The sequence below is a fragment of the Delphinus delphis genome, chromosome 17 (assembly GCF_949987515.2).
Source record: "Delphinus delphis chromosome 17, mDelDel1.2, whole genome shotgun sequence".
Classification (NCBI taxonomy): Eukaryota; Metazoa; Chordata; class Mammalia; order Artiodactyla; family Delphinidae; genus Delphinus; species Delphinus delphis.
This window is the reverse complement of record NC_082699.1, coordinates 4,885,950-4,901,460: the sequence shown is the minus strand read 5'-3', so window position 1 is coordinate 4,901,460 and position 15,511 is coordinate 4,885,950. Positions and strand designations below refer to the sequence as shown.

The window sequence follows — 15,511 nt, the reverse complement described above, 5'->3', positions numbered from 1 at the left end:
CAGAAACAGACCGCACATGCTTCTGCCGGTCTGGGAAACCAGAAGATGAACTACCGCGAAGGAATGTTCCAGGTTATGAAAAATAACTGCTAATTTAAAGAATAAAAACTGACACAGGTTATCAGTCATTTCCCCTAATATCCACGTGAGTTAACTCAGAAGAGTTACCCGTTTGTTTAGAGCACGAGTGATTCGGTTTGTACGGGAAGAAGCTTTGCAGGGTAGACTCCACAAGCACAGAAGTCGTTCTGACTCCTTAGAAGCCGGCGGTCGGCGAACCAGGACGGAGGAGTTTGTGGAGTTTTAGGCCAGGTCGCAGTCTCCCCATCATCCCCGCCAGGTGCCCTGAGGACCGCGGCTGCGCCTCACCCGACGGCGCTCTGACTCCGCCGGGCCAACAGGGAGCGCGCGCGGCCGCACCTGGCCGCCCCTCTGCTCGCGCCTCCGCCTTAGAGCCCGCCAGGCGATTCCTCTTCCGGGGCAGCGCGGAGGGGCGTGCGGGACCCGGATGCAGACGCGAGCGCGGCTATATAAGGGCCCGGCAGGCCGCATGCGTGCCTCTTGGAGGAAGACGCGGTAGCAGCTGTCGGGGAGTTTCGGGCTTCTCTCTCCGGCCCCCGCTCCTGACTCACCGCTGTTCGCTCTCGCGGAGGAACAAGTCGGTCAGGAAGCCGCACCGCAGCCATGGTGAGTCGAGGGCGTCCCGGTCGGATCTCGGGGGGTGGGTGTGGGGGGTGCCGGGCTGGCGGGGGGAGACGGGACTAGCTTGTCCGGGGAAGGGGGCTGGTGAGCGCGCTCGTACCCGGGAGGTGATAGGCTTCCTCCAAGGTGCCTCTTTATCTTCTCACCTGTGGGGCAACAGGCTTTTAAAGACACCGGAAAGACTCCCGTGGAGCCCGAGGTGGCGATCCACCGGATTCGGATCACTCTCACCAGCCGCAACGTGAAGTCGCTGGAGAAGGGTCAGTGCGGTGGCTCCGGGGGCGGGGGACGGGCTCTGGCGGGAGCAGCGGCGAGCTGGGCTTGTGAGGCTCGAGGAGGCCGAGCAAGGACGGCCCCTCGGCGTGGACCGCGCCCTCCCCCCGCCGCTGGCGATGAGGAGATGCTTACTGGGTTGAGTTGCGGTGATAGTCGCGTACGCTATTCTGAGCCGGCGGCCTTGGAGGCCGGTAAGGCCGCCCCTGTCGTGAGCGAGGGCCCAGACGCTTTTCCCCGCTTGTAGTGTGTGCCGACCTGATCAGAGGCGCGAAGGAGAAGAACCTCAAGGTGAAGGGGCCGGTGCGGATGCCCACCAAGGTGAGAGCCTTGGCGCTCCGGGGCGCGGGGGGCCGCCGGGCGGCTTCGGGCCTAGCGCGCAGCCCCGCTGTTCGGAGCGCCCCGCCGGGGGGGTTGCGGAGCGCGGCGCTCCCGCAGCCTGGGTGCCTGGTGTCCTCTGTCTTCTGCTGCAGACCCTGAGAATAACGACGAGGAAAACCCCCTGCGGGGAAGGTTCTAAGACTTGGGACCGTTTCCAGATGAGGATCCACAAGCGCCTCATTGACCTGCACAGCCCTTCCGAGATCGTCAAGCAGATCACTTCCATCAGCATCGAGCCCGGGGTCGAGGTGGAAGTCACCATTGCAGATGCTTGAGCCAGCGGCTCTAATAAATTGATAATCGGCCGTTAAGCTTCGTGGGCTCTCATTCCTGACCCTGACGGGCCTTAGGGAGGGAGTCGTACTCCGGAATTCATTGCACCTTGTAGCAGGGTGACGAGAAGTAGGTGGGTAGCCTGGGTTCCGCTCTTCCTCGTTGCATCTTGCAGGGCCCACTGAGTCAGTTTGCACGTGACGTTTGAACGCTGAACCGCATTAGCTACAGAACGTGTGAGACCTTGCGTTGGAGGTGAGTACGCACAGCTCTGGCCGCCTGTGGGAGCCCTTCCCAGGAACACGTGTCTGCGTTCTACTCTGGGAGACCTGACTTGATAGATACGGGGTACTGTCAAAAGTTTCTGGGGCGATTCTCGCGTGTACAGCCATGGTTAAGAGCCTGACGCACTGGAGGACAAGTAGCTCGGGGAAGGTAACACCTTAGGTTTCCAGCCCCGGCTCTGCCCGGTGGTCATGGCTCCTTTTAAACTTGGCAGATTTCGAAATGTTTTTGAAACTTTGTTAATTTTATAGACGCCGGTGCCTTGATATTTTAGATTAGAATAGAAACGATCCCAGTGCTTAGATTAATGTTAGGTTACATCTGTAGACGAGCTTTATATAATCTTCCTGGAATTATTTTTCACTGAATGTATGTAGGTCGTCCAGTAGGAGGCTACATTAACGTGTAGTTTGCACATAGACATTAGCTTCATAAATTTACGTCAGCCTTAGGCCCGAAAAGCACATCGCATAGGTCACGTTCCGTTTATTCAGGCCCCCGTTGGCACAGTAGCGGATGACACTGCTTAACTACCGGGCTCTGCTTACGTGTTACATCTTCTTGAATGTTCCCATTGTGTAGATATAGGAACTGGTTTTGAGGTTAAACTTGCCCGGCGTCCTAGGCTTAATAGCATAGCTGAGATTTCAGTGGGCCCATGGGTTGAGAATCCATCTTGATGTCCCATTAAAAGTATTAAATTTTTGCTATTAGTTTATAATCCGATGGATTTGCTAAATACGTGTTTTTCTGTTAGAGAAAATTTCAAGAAGTATCTCTGACAAGTATATAAGCATTTTACAAATGATAAAATTCTCCTCAGAAAATGTCCTCCCATTTGCTACTCTTAGTAGAATCACAGTAATGAGATTCCCGCCTTTCCTCTGGGCTGGGGTCTAGTCCACTTTGGACTGCCTTGTCCACTGGCTTCAGTTACCATCTGTACAGTGTTCAGATTTCTGTATACCTCCGGCTGTGTGCCACGCACCAGCACCTCAGCGCCCACAGACCCTCCTGTTCTGTCTTCTCTCCCAGTGCCTGGCCACCACGCGCCACACAGCCGCTCAGAATGGCTCTTCTCATCCCTTAACCCTCCCCCTGCTGTTCTGTCCAACGTCCAGGTCCTTTTGATTCTAATTTTTTCTCTTAGCAGGTCTCCACAAAATATGGGATTTTGAAAAGGGATTTCAGTGGCGCAGAACCTGGGAAGAACTATGCTAAGGTTAAGCATTTGTAACAGCATTAAGCCAGATCATCAACTTTTATTAAACTAATTAGCTTGGGGAAACAGGAAGAATTGAAGTTTCATTGTAACTGTTCTATAGACATTGGGCTGTAAAGACTTCAGTAAGAGTTAGACAGGAGTCTGGTTCGGTTCCTGAGGCCAGCGGCGATCCATTCTCCTTTCCTAGAGAAGCTGGTGTTCTCAGTTTAACTCTAGAAGTTGGGAAGAAAATAATCAGCCTGGCAGCGAAACTACTAACTTGTTCTCTAGCCCAATTTTCAGGATTCTTTGCACTAGAAGTGCAAAGAGAGCTGTTATGGTAGTGGTTAAGATCATTTTAACATTCAAGTACCTGGTAATGTGTGGCCCCAGATGGAAATTCCAGCAAGCTTGTTTCAGTACTCTTAAGTGTATTGCAACTCAGAAGTCTTTGGAATATGTGATCAATATCCTGAGAACTGGTTGTAAAAAGATCTCAGTTCTGTGAAAACTAAGCTACTTACGGCTAAAGAGTAGATTATTGTGCAAAATGTGCCATCATTGAGTCAGAAGGTACTGAAGGTATTGGAACAGCCTAAAGGCTTTCGTACAGCTCTGGAGTTCAGCCGATGGCATGCCAAAGTGACCGATGCTTCACCAATTGTAATTTATCACACTCAAATAGTTGGAGTTGTATTTAAGCTGTAAGCAATACTTAGGGCCTTTAATACAGCTAAAATACGGCACTTAAGATTTGGGGAACTATTATCTTCAATCCCTTAAACACTCAAAATGCCTGCTTGGAAATAAAACCCTTACAGGGCCTTTGAGTGTTACTAGTAGCAAACCACAAAGTAAAGGTAGTTTACATAGTGGCGACGATGCCAGTGATTCTGTGTCGTAGGCCAGCTTGTATGGGTTAGGGAGGGAGAGGAAGGTTGAAAATGGGAGGCCTCTGCGGTCCTTACCTCATTCCCTTTAGGGTCACAGAGTACTTCTCTTCTAGACATGGTGGCTACACGAAACGTGGCAGGAACATAAGGCTGTGCGTTGCTAGATCAGATTTTTTCACCTGACATCCCTAAGTATGTATGTTCAGGATCTGGGATGTCAAGTGAATGGGCAGGAGTGTAGAATTCTTGGCCATGCTGTCAAATCTGTTCCAAACGTAATTGCCTGGATATGTGGGCTTGATAAGGTACCTCTTGGAGCCTCAGTTATCATGTGCAAAATGAAGGTACTTGTATCTGTCTCGAGGGTGTGTTGGGTGTTCCTTTGTCTCTCTGGGAGACATTTTCCAAAAAAACGAAGACTGGTTTGCCAAGTGCATAGATTTCTCCCACGGGGACCTTGATTCCCCCAGGATATGTGGTACACTGCTGACAGTGGTATTGGTCATATTACTACTTACAAGGGCATTTTGAGAAGTGTACTTGAATCCCCAGGGGCCTGGCCTTTCTGACTGCATCCTTCTTCACCAAAAAAGTGACTAGGCTGGTCTAACTCTACCGGAGAACCTGGCAGCGCCAAAATTTCAGCCTTTTGAAAGTAAGGAGCTAAGTCAGTTCTTAACTTCCTTCATTCTCTGAACAGTATATTTCACTTTCTTAGCAAATTAAACTTGCAGAATGAAAGAACTTGATCCTTCTGTACATTCTGTCCTATAAAGTGCTTTTCTTTATATAGAACCCATCTCCAAAGGTATTGTTAATACTATATTCAGAACTTTTCACGTGAATATAGTGTATGTGATTTTTATCTGTCTCCTCTTAGCTATATAAAATCTGTATCTCCTTTTTAAAAATACAATGAGAGTACTGAACATTCTGTAAATTATTTTTGTCTTGATGTGTCTGGGATGCGTGTCTGTATCTGCACATACGTCATTTCTTCCAGTGAGTCCTGCATTGTGAGTGCGCCTTATTCATTTAACTGCACCCTTGATGGACTTAATAGACACTTCCCGCTGTTTTGCTATTAAAAGCACTTCAGTAAATACGTTTTTAATATTTGTTCACTTGTACAACTATGTAAGATACGTTCCTGGAAGTTGAATTTCTGAATTTTGATTGAATTGTAGATATTTATATATAGTGGCTGATATAAGAGAATTAGAAAGTCAGGTATTAAAGAACATTTACTGTGGGTGTGTATATGAATGTTTTTCTAGGTTAGATAAAAGAAACTTTAAGATACTATCAAATGGATGCCCTCAAATGACTGCCCATTTATATTCCTACCAGTAGTGGAAATGCAGTGATGTCCATCTGCTGGACAAAGACAATCTCATTATTTTAGCTTTGCCCTCCATTTGTTTACTTTCTCTTTCTGAGGCTCCTATTGATTGGATAACCCTTCTGGAGGTCCTGTGTGTCGCTTTCTTTCATATGCTCTTTTAGTCTTTTATTGTGTGGGACATTTCTTGGACTTTCTCACCTAGCACTTTCATTGATTTTTTTCATGTTGTCAATTTTTTAAAAAAAATTCCCTTATTCTGGAAAATTTCAAACGTATGCAGAAGTAGAGGGAATGGTATAATGAACCCAGTCAGCTTTAAGAATTGTCAGCTGATGCCAGTCTTATTTCATGTATAACTCCATCCTCTCCCCCAATCAACCCTCAAATTATTTTGAACTTAATCCCAGACATATTTTTGATGCACATTTATTTTTCAGTGTATTCACTTCGAAAACATAAGGACTCTTCTTTTTTTTTTTTTTTAAACGGTTCAGTAGTGTTGAGTATATTCCCATTGCTGCAAAAGCTTTCCAGAACTTTCCACCTTGCAAAACTGGCATTTTATACCCAGTAAACAACTGCCCATTTTCCCCTCCCCCTAGCCCTGACAACCACCATTCTAATTTTTGTGTTTCCGACTTCATGTAAGTGGAATCCTGCAAAATGTCCTTTAGGTTCATCCCTGTGCCATGAGATTTTTTTCTTTTTTTAAGGCTAATAATTCCATTGCACACACATATATATATACACATACATACACCACATTTCTTTATCCATTTATCCCTCGATGGACATTTGGCTTGCTTCCACCTCTTGACTTGTGAATAATGCTGCAGTGAACACAGGAGTACTAATATCTCTTCAAGATCATTTCAGGTCTTGGATATATACCCAGGAGTGGGATTGCTGGATCATAAGGTATAATGTATTTTTTTATTTTTTGAGAAACCTTAATGTTTTCCTTAGTGGCTGTACCATTTTACATTCCCACGAAGGGTTCCAGTATCTCCACATCGTCATCAGCACTTATTTTCTGGTTTTTATTTTTGTTTGTTTTTTTTTTTTTTTTTTTTGCAGTACACGGGCCCTCACTGTTGTGGCCTCTCCTGCTGCGGAGCACAGGCTCCGGACGCGCAGGCTCAGCGGCCATGGCTCACGGGCCCAGCCGCTCCGCCGCATGTGGGATCCTCCTGGACCGGGGCACGAACCCGTGTCCCCCGCATCGGCAGGCGGACTCTCAACCACTGCGCCGCCAGGGAAGCCCTATCTGTGCTCCCTTTTAGCTCATCGACCACCCTTTACTATTTTGAATTACTTGGTAGTTCATGGATCTCTCCTTCTCTGGGGTTGGCTTCTGGAGACTTATTCCGATCGGGTGGTTGGGCTGTGTTTCCCTTTTCTTTGTATGCCATGTAATCTTTTATTGGGAATTGGGCATTTGGAAAAACAGCCACCTCTCCCAGTCTCTGGACTGGCCTTGTATGGGGGAAGTCATCTCAGCTAGAGATTTGGGGGACCTTTCAACCCTTTTCTGGGGATGCATCTTTTCTGGGCTTGTGTGTATGATTTCCTAGTTAGACTTGCCACTGTTTTCTTCTCAGGAGCCTGCAGTCTCTTACTCCCTCTGGTGTCTGTCTGTGGTACTGCATTCCCCACGGTATAACTTGGACAGAACATGACTGTTCTCAAGGGCCCCCCAACCTGGCATCCCTCCCATCAGTGTCCTGAGTCAGAGAGACAGAAACTAGTCTCTTAGGCAGCCCCTCAAAAAGCCAAAACTTTGGACTCATGTGTCACTCTTTTTTTTCCCTCCCAGGAGAGAAGCTGGGAGTTTTCTGGTCTTCTGTCCTCACTGGGGGAGTGGGAGGGACTAGGGCAGGCGAAATGCGAGGCATGTTCTTACATCCTGTGTGGCTCTTCTTGGCTTCGTGCTCACCTGGTGCTGCAGCCTCTTCCCTGGATTCTGGAGTTCTCACAAGGACACTGGTCTGTGTATCCCTGCTAGGTCGTTGTCTCTGATTGGGAATGAGGGTCTGGAGCTTGTATTCCTCTGTCTCGCTGACGTCACCCTAAGGACTCTTGCTGAAATATAATCAAATATCATTGTTACCACTAAAAATAGCAGTAATCTCAATATCCTTAAATACCCAGTAGTAGTCAAATTTCCTTGAATGGTTTTATTGCGTATTTATTTGAATAGGGATCTAACTGATTGATGTGTTTCTCAAATTTCTTTCAATCTAGTGGTTCCCCTTCCATCTAAGAAATCATTTAAATACACACAGGCCTCATTTTGCATGGGACCAGAGAAAATAAACACGCAAGCTGAAAACATGCAAAATGGTCCTAATAATCAATAGGAAAAAAATATGATTGTTCTGTGCCTATAAAATTTTACAAAATATTAAGTCTTTTGCTTTCAGTTATAACTGTAAAGGAAAATGTAAAATAGTAGAACTTATATTTAATATACTATCATCTGAAATATTAGTAATATTGAGAATTAAAGTATTCTGTGTCTTTGTTAAAAAAGAAAAAAGCAAAAAACAAAAACCCAAACTTAATCAATAGTAATTTGAACAGTGCTTGTCTTCTTATCACATAACTTACAAGCATTTTTTTCTATGCCTTGGTGAGTTGTCATATTTCTAACTTTGGTCATGAAATATTTCTGGATTCTTTTTAATGTGTGCTTTTTAATGGTATCCCTCCTCTGGAACATCATCGTCCTTCTCATCACAACAGCTTTCCTTATTCATCTCAGTAAGTCTGTCTTCACTAAGTCCCTTTGGCTGCATCTCTGAGCCTCTCAGTGTTGCACTGTCAACACGCCCATGGTCCACTGTTTGTTCCATAACCCCATTTACATTTGATTCAAACGTCACTTCCATCGTTCTCACGCTTTGTTCCTTTGCTGTGCTTTTGTCTTCGTTGGCCAGTTTCCTGTTGCAGCTCTCCATTTTTGTAAAATGTCACGTGGGTTTATTGCTGGGAGACACAGCAGCAACACAGCTACATGCTTTGTTGTCTTTGCTGCCCCTGTGAAGATTGAATAACACATGCTTGGTGACCAATCAGTAGACTTTGAAAGAAATGACATTCTGTGTGTGTGTGTTATTTACTCGGTGAATTGTGGACTGAAGAGCTAGCCACAGAGTTTATCCTCTGTGCAGTTATTCACAAATGATATACTGTAGTAGCTGTTAACAGGAACTGTGTTCGTGGGGACGGGTGGTGTCTCCCTCAACGGTGACAAGCAAAGCTCGTGCTTGCCAGAACCTTGCAAAGCCAAGGCAGCCTGCACTTGTCTTAGAAGCATCTCTTATTTCTTGGGGTCAGTTATCTATTTACTTTGGCTTTTCCTTTTGAAACTATGGGGATCTTTGTTTTCTTTTATTCGTAATTAAGAATTATAATTAAGCTTTTCTTTCTGGTACTGGTCTGGATTTTCCCTCATATGTAGATGGACCTGGTTCTCTGATATGCCTTTCTTCACCATTAGAAGGATTTCCATGGACTGGAATTCCCAGTAGGGTCCACCTATAGGGAGTCAACTGCTATACTGGGGACCCTCACAACAGACACCCCTTAAGTGAAGAGCAACAGTTGGTCACACTTGATACTTTTATCTTTTCCCAGGCGTCCCTCGACTTACAGATTCTTCCTCATCCAGGACACACCTCGTTAGCAAGAGAGGTGGAGTAACGTGGTGTGGGGTAGAGGCTCCTAAGCAAGGCTGTCTGTCCTCAAAAATTGCCTCTGCTCTTCTCTAGCTGAGGCTGTGAGTTATTTATACTTCTGTATCTTAACTTTTCTCATCAATAAAATAACAGTAGTAGAAAATGCCTCATGGAATTGTTTGAAAATGACATGAGTTAATAATATTAATATACGTAGGACAGTGGTTGGCACAGAGTAAGAGCTGTTTAAGTGTTTGAAAATGAATAGCTTTGAATTTCAAGAAATGAAATGGATCTGAAAATAGGCCCCTTTAATTTCTTGTCTCCACATCTGGAACAGTTCCCTGAATACAAGGAGGTTTAAGAAATTTTTTTTCCTGATGAAAAATCAACTAGGTTCCGTGGTGACTGCTTTTGCATTTAAGTAGGTGGTTAATAGGAAGTAAATGTATAAGTTTGAAGGACTAAGTGTGTCCCTGACAGGCCACACAGGCATCGCAGTAGCAATTAAAATGAATTTATCGTACAGCCAGCGGAGGGAAGAGACACAGCAAAGGCAACTCGGTGACACGATTCCAAACATCTGTTTGCTTCTATTTTTGGTAATCATTGCATTCTCACAGTACTTCAGTCAGAGCTGGGGGAAAGCAAGAACACTACCTATTTAAAGCCCAACAAAAAGACCGTAATAAAATATTCAGCAAAAGTTCTAACAAAGCTGTATTAAACAGAAAAAGAACCGTGGACACTGTTGTCCTGTAAGCGCTTGTCAGGTGTTTCTAATCATATTATTCACTTATGATTGCGCATATTGTGCATCATCAAGTCTCACGTGTCTTCATTTCTAAAGGCATCAACACTGAGCAGGAGTCTTTTTCAAGGACAAATCCCATAAAACTTTCCTTTAAAGAAAATGAGGGAAAACCCACGAGAGCAAGAAGTAAATTGTCTTTTAAAACAGGAAGGAGAAATAAACCAGCTACACTAAAATTAGGAAGCCTCACTGATCCCAATTCAGTCAGTTGTTGCCATGATGTCAGAAAATGATGTTGACAGATGCATGGTCCTTAAAGATGTTTTTATTTTTCCTTTGAAACAGTCTCAAACTTGTATAAAAGCTGCAAGAACAGTACAGAGAACATTTCATCAGCCATTTGGGTGACAATTATCAACATGACATCATCATCCAAATACTTGGGTGTGTATTTCCCCCACACACAACCGTAATACAGCCACCAAAATTAGGGCGCTCACCTTGATCTCATCCTCACGTCTCATTCAGGTTGTGCCAGGTGTCCTAATTTTGCTCTTTAGAGCACGGTATCCAGACCAGAATCGGGCATCTCGCAGAGTTAAAGGCCTCTTTAGTATCATTTAGCCCAGACCTGTTCCTCAGTCTCCCTTTGACCTTCATGACCTTGGCACTTGTGCAGGCTACAGGCGTTGTAGTTTGGACGCCTGCCTTACCCTGCTCAGGCTGCAGCACCACTCAGGACTGCTTCCTGCAAGTGTGCCCCCCTCCTGCACTGAGACCTTCCCGCGCGGGCACGACATGCTGCAGCAGGCCACTGCTCCTGCTCCCTGGGTGGAGGGTCGCACCCATGGCTGAGTTGCTCAGGGAGAGGGATAAAGGGGAAAGAATAGAAGGAAGAGCCTTAAATAGTCTAGAGAAATTGGTATTTGTCTAAACGTGAATTGTAGCAGACAACTTCGAACCCAGTTCATGAAGGCATTCCAAGCAGAATCACAGATTTTAAATACCTTTCCGTTTATGTCAGGAATATTTTGAAGGGTTAAAAAGTGGTCATATTTGACTGATGATTCACTCGGTCTTAAACATTTGATGTGTGTACCCCAAAATGATATTCAATCTCTTTTGCCCAAACTGAAAAATGAAATGCGTAAATTGTATAAAACATTTAAAGTAGTTATAGGTTATTATGAAATTTGGGTTTATATTCTGTAGTGATGTATTCAGGGTTCTCCAGAGAAATAGAACCAATTATATATATATACATATAGTATGAAATGTATTGAAATGTATGAAATGCATGATAAATTGTCTCATGTGATGTGGAGGTTGCCGTGTCCCAAGGTGTGCAGGGTGAGTTGGGGAGCATGAGACCGGGGGGGCTGATGGTGTAGCTCCAGTCTGAGCCCAAAGGCCTGAGAACAGGGGAGGCAACGGTAGAGGTTTCTGAAGACCAACAGGCTGGAGACCCAGGAAGAGCCAATGTTTCTGTTCACGTCTGAAGGCAGGAAAAATCCATGTCGCAGCCCAGAGGCGGTCAGGCAGGCTAAGAGTCCTGCTGCCAGGAGGGTCAGCCTTTGTGTTCTACGCAGGCCTTCAGCTGCCTGGATGAAGCCCACCCACGTTAGGGAGTGCAATCTGCTTTACTGTCTACAGATTTAACTATTAACCTCATCCAAAAACAACTTCACAGAGACCCCCAGAATAATGTTTGGCCAAGCACCTGGGCACCTCATGGCCTAGTCAAGTTGACACATAAAATTACCATCACAGATGGCAAACTGCGTGTTCCCACAGGGAGTCCTCCTGTGACCCCTGTAACTACTAGTGCATGCCACCGTCACTTTGTTGTTTTTTACACCTGTAACAAAATTTAGCATCTTAACTGTTTAAGTCTGTGGTTCAGGATGTTAAATATATTCACATTGCAATGAGGCAGATCTCCAGAACTTCTTCATCTCGCAAAACTGAAACACGATACCCATTAAACAACAGCTTCCTTTCCCACACCCCTTCCTCAGTCCCAAGGCCACCACTCTGTTTCTCAGGGTCTGACTATGTTAGTTGCCTCGCATAAGGGAAATCAGACAGTATTTGTCCTTTTGTGACTGGATTATTTCACTTACCCTCCAGGTTCATCCATGTTGTAGCATGTGACAGGATTTTCTTGCTATTTAAGGTTGAATAATACTGCATTGTACCTATACCACATCTTTATCTGTTCATCGATTAGTGAGCATTTAGGTTGTTTCCACCTCTTAGCTGTTGTGAATATACTGCTGTGAACATGGGTGTGCAAATATCTCCCAAGACCCTGCTTTCAATTCTCTGGGATAAGTATCCAGAGGTGGCGTTGCTGGACCACGTGGTCTAGCATCACTTTTACCTTGGCTATTGCAGTGGCCTCCTTGCTGCTCTGTCTCCCTGCTTTCACTCTCGTCCCCACCCCCAGGTTCATTGTTTTTTTCATGAGTGTTAGTTATTTTTTAAATATTTAAAACAGATCATGGCAATTTTCTGTTTCAACTTCTCTAATAGAGACTTCCAGTTTCTGCTTGGGAGGTGCAGGACTAGAAAGAGTCACTCCCGCCCTTACAGCAATAAGTAAAGCTAAACCTCAAGTTCATGACTTTTCTCAAATTCATCAGGGAGCTGAAGTCTTAAGGCAACCAACTAACCAAATCTGAGGAGAGACTGGTGTCTTCTGGCAGAAACAAGATGCAAGCACTTGCTTACCTGGGGCAGTTACAGCTGCCACGAAGAATCGCACACTTTCGTCTTACAATTTCTTATTTACTTATTAATTTGATTGCGCCGGGTCTTAGTTGCGGCACACAGGATCTTTGTTGCAGCATGTGGGATCATTTAGTTGCGGCATGCGGACTTAGTTGCGGCATGCGTGCGGCATGTAGTTCCTTGACCAGAGATCGAACCCAGGACCCCTGCAGTGGGAGCACGGAGTCTTACCCACTGGACCACCAGGGAAGTCCCCTTTCATCCTTTATAATTTCTGTGTTTCAGAAATACCTCAATTAGAGAATGTTGCATTCAGAAAAATAATTTTACAGATAAAGTTTAATCCTTTAATTTCCAGAGCTTTTCTTTTATTCATTCTTGGTGGGATTCTTCTAAAATGTGCTATACTTTCCCCTGCTTTATTAAATAGAATATATCAATTGTTTAGGCGGACCACTCTGTACCTCAGGTGCTAGGAGACCATCTGTCCTCAAGGGCCACTGCGCCACGAGGGGCTCTTGAATTCACTTAAAGAGATGCTGCTCTAGCTGTTCTTCTCTTCTTTCAGGAAAGCTCCTCAAGGCTGTCTTTCCAGTGGCACAATGCCTACTGGAAAAGCTACTCTTTGGAAAGAATAAAGCCAAAGTTTAATTACCCTAGCTCTCAGATGGAAGGTACCAGTAGGTGAGTAGGAATGGACTGGAACCCATCTAGGTCTCTGGTCGGTCTTGTACCCATATGATTGTATCACCTGCCCTTCCAAGGCTTTGAGAGCGTATATGAGGTGCTATGCACCCACTGAACCAGAGAGTGTGCCCGCCCATCTAGGTCTGGTTATAAGGCTTTCCTGGCATTCTGCATGATACTGTACTATGAGCTCTTATTTGACAGAGAGCTCTTTGCTTAGGAGCTTTGGATCTCTAGACATCTGTGGATGGACTCCAGTGAATTGAGTTTGAAATTATAGACAGAATTTTGCATGTGCTTATGCCTGACCTTTCTGGAAAGAAGATCCAACAGTTTCATCAGATTCTCAGAAGGAATGAGATGGGCTGAGATGTTACCCCTCTTACTCCTAAGAAAAAGAAGTGATGAAGTGAGGTAATTAGTCTTCTGGACAGGCTCAGTCTGAGATGAGCATCTGGTATAAACAAACCGATAGAATAAATTGCCACGGTTGCCTCTATAGAATGAGCCCCTGAGGCACCCAAGTGTGTACATCACACTCAAGCTACAGTGCTCTCTATGCCAGGCCCTGCCCCTGGCTTTCCTTCACTTATATATCATAGACATCATTCTATTTTTGCTTATAGAACTATTCTAATATTTTAAAAATAACCACGTAAGATTCCATTGTATGGCTATACCACGATTTATTTATCTGGCACCCCACTGATAGATATTTAGATTTCTTATCCCAGTTATTCTGGGTCATAAGCAATGCTGCCCTGCATATCTTTGTACATATAATTTTGCATAACATATAGCTGTGCCTTTTTGCTCATTCCCTTCCAGTGCAGGATATTATGATTATCTTTTTTTTTTTAAAATAAATTTATTTATTTTTGGCTGAGTTGGGTCTTTGTTGCTGTGCGTGGGCTTCTCATTGCGGTGGCTTCTCTTGTTGCGGAGCATGGGCTCTAGGCACGCAGGCTTCAGTAGCTGTGGCTCGAGGGCTCAGTAGTTGTGGCGCACGGGCTTAGTTGCTCCGTGACATGTGGGATCTTCCCAGACAAGGGCTTGAACCCACGTCCCCTGCATTGGCAGGCTGATTCTTAACCGCTGCGCCACCAGGGAAGCCCCTATGATTATCTTTTGAACATTTTCCTGAATGATAAGTGAAGGCTGTGTCTTTTACTTTTGCTATTTATTTATTCTCTTAAAGATTTTCATATATTTATGGATTATCTGTACTTGTTTCTCCATGAAATGTATGTTAACATTTGCCGCAATAAATGCAGTCTCTATAGTGTTAAGTGTTATAAGTGCAAAGCCCAGAGTGTGAGGGGAATGGCCCCCATTCACCAATGGATGTGTCATTCGATCCTGCTCTAGAACAAATCATCCATGTCTCCGCTTTCTCTTTTCGATTATTTTTTGCAGGATCTGTTAAGGACAGCTGGAAATCTGATAGAAAAGTTAACCGCCAAAAGGGTAACAAGGCACTGATGCACTAAGTAAAGATTTATTAATATCCAAAGTGATATTACAGGATATAATAGGAACGGAGCAGATTAGGAGGTAAACAATTCCGTAACATGACCCCAACTGGAGCTGACTGTGAACCTTCTTAAGGAAATGCTCATAGCAATCGTCATATTACTGGTTTTTTAAATGTAATGCCTTGTTGTAACCATAGATCTCATTGTATCTATAGAAAAATAATTTTATGTCCTATAATGAAAACTTATAAAACTTCAAAAGGGTTGTGATTTTTAAATGCAAACTTTGAAGTTTTATTCCTCGAGTAATCTCCCTGCAGGTTTTTGGAAGTTGGTCTGTTTCTTTTAATGCAGACTTGCTTCTTTAAGAGTATGTTAAGACTTTGGTTCCCCACGAGGAAGAGGGCTGAGCTCTGTGCCGACGGCGATGCTTGGTAAATCCTATGCTTTTCTGTAAATTTCAATGTGGCTGTGATAAAATCGTGGTTTCAGTTCAGTAAGTGTTTGTTTTATGACCTGCACGGCTCAAAGCTAGATGGTTCACCTAAGCAGATTTTAGAGTTTGCCAGGAGCCTGTTAGCATGTGAAATAAACGTCAGAATAAATTAGATTGTAGATAGGGGCAGCAGGTAGGGGAGTGGGGGAAGTGCCAAGGAGGAGGAAGAAAATAGGTGAAGGAATGTTTCAGGCAGAAGGACCAGCTCACAGCTGAGAAAGAGCACACGGCGTGGTGAAGGGACCGAGAGAAGTTAGGTGTGGATGAAATATCTAGTCTGGGGTTCATGTGAGGAGAGAGGTAAGGCTGGCGAGGGAAGAAAAGTCAGGT

General features: G+C 44.7%; 1 protein-coding gene and 1 non-coding gene across 2 annotated transcripts; both read left to right on the top strand.

Moving 5' to 3' along the window:
• The first annotated feature begins 530 nt into the window (after positions 1–530).
• RPS20 (ribosomal protein S20) lies at positions 531–1,661 on the top strand. Its single transcript, XM_060035395.1, has 4 exons — positions 531–687; positions 863–962; positions 1,223–1,296; positions 1,449–1,661. Exons 1-4 carry the CDS (start codon positions 685–687, stop codon positions 1,629–1,631), a joined length of 360 nt encoding a protein of 119 aa, XP_059891378.1. The 5' UTR covers positions 531–684; the 3' UTR covers positions 1,632–1,661.
• On the top strand, positions 1,090–1,156 carry LOC132413450 (small nucleolar RNA U54). The gene has a single exon (XR_009516742.1). It is a non-coding gene; the product is annotated as a small nucleolar RNA U54 (small nucleolar RNA).
• Positions 1,662–15,511: the final 13,850 nt, after the last annotated feature.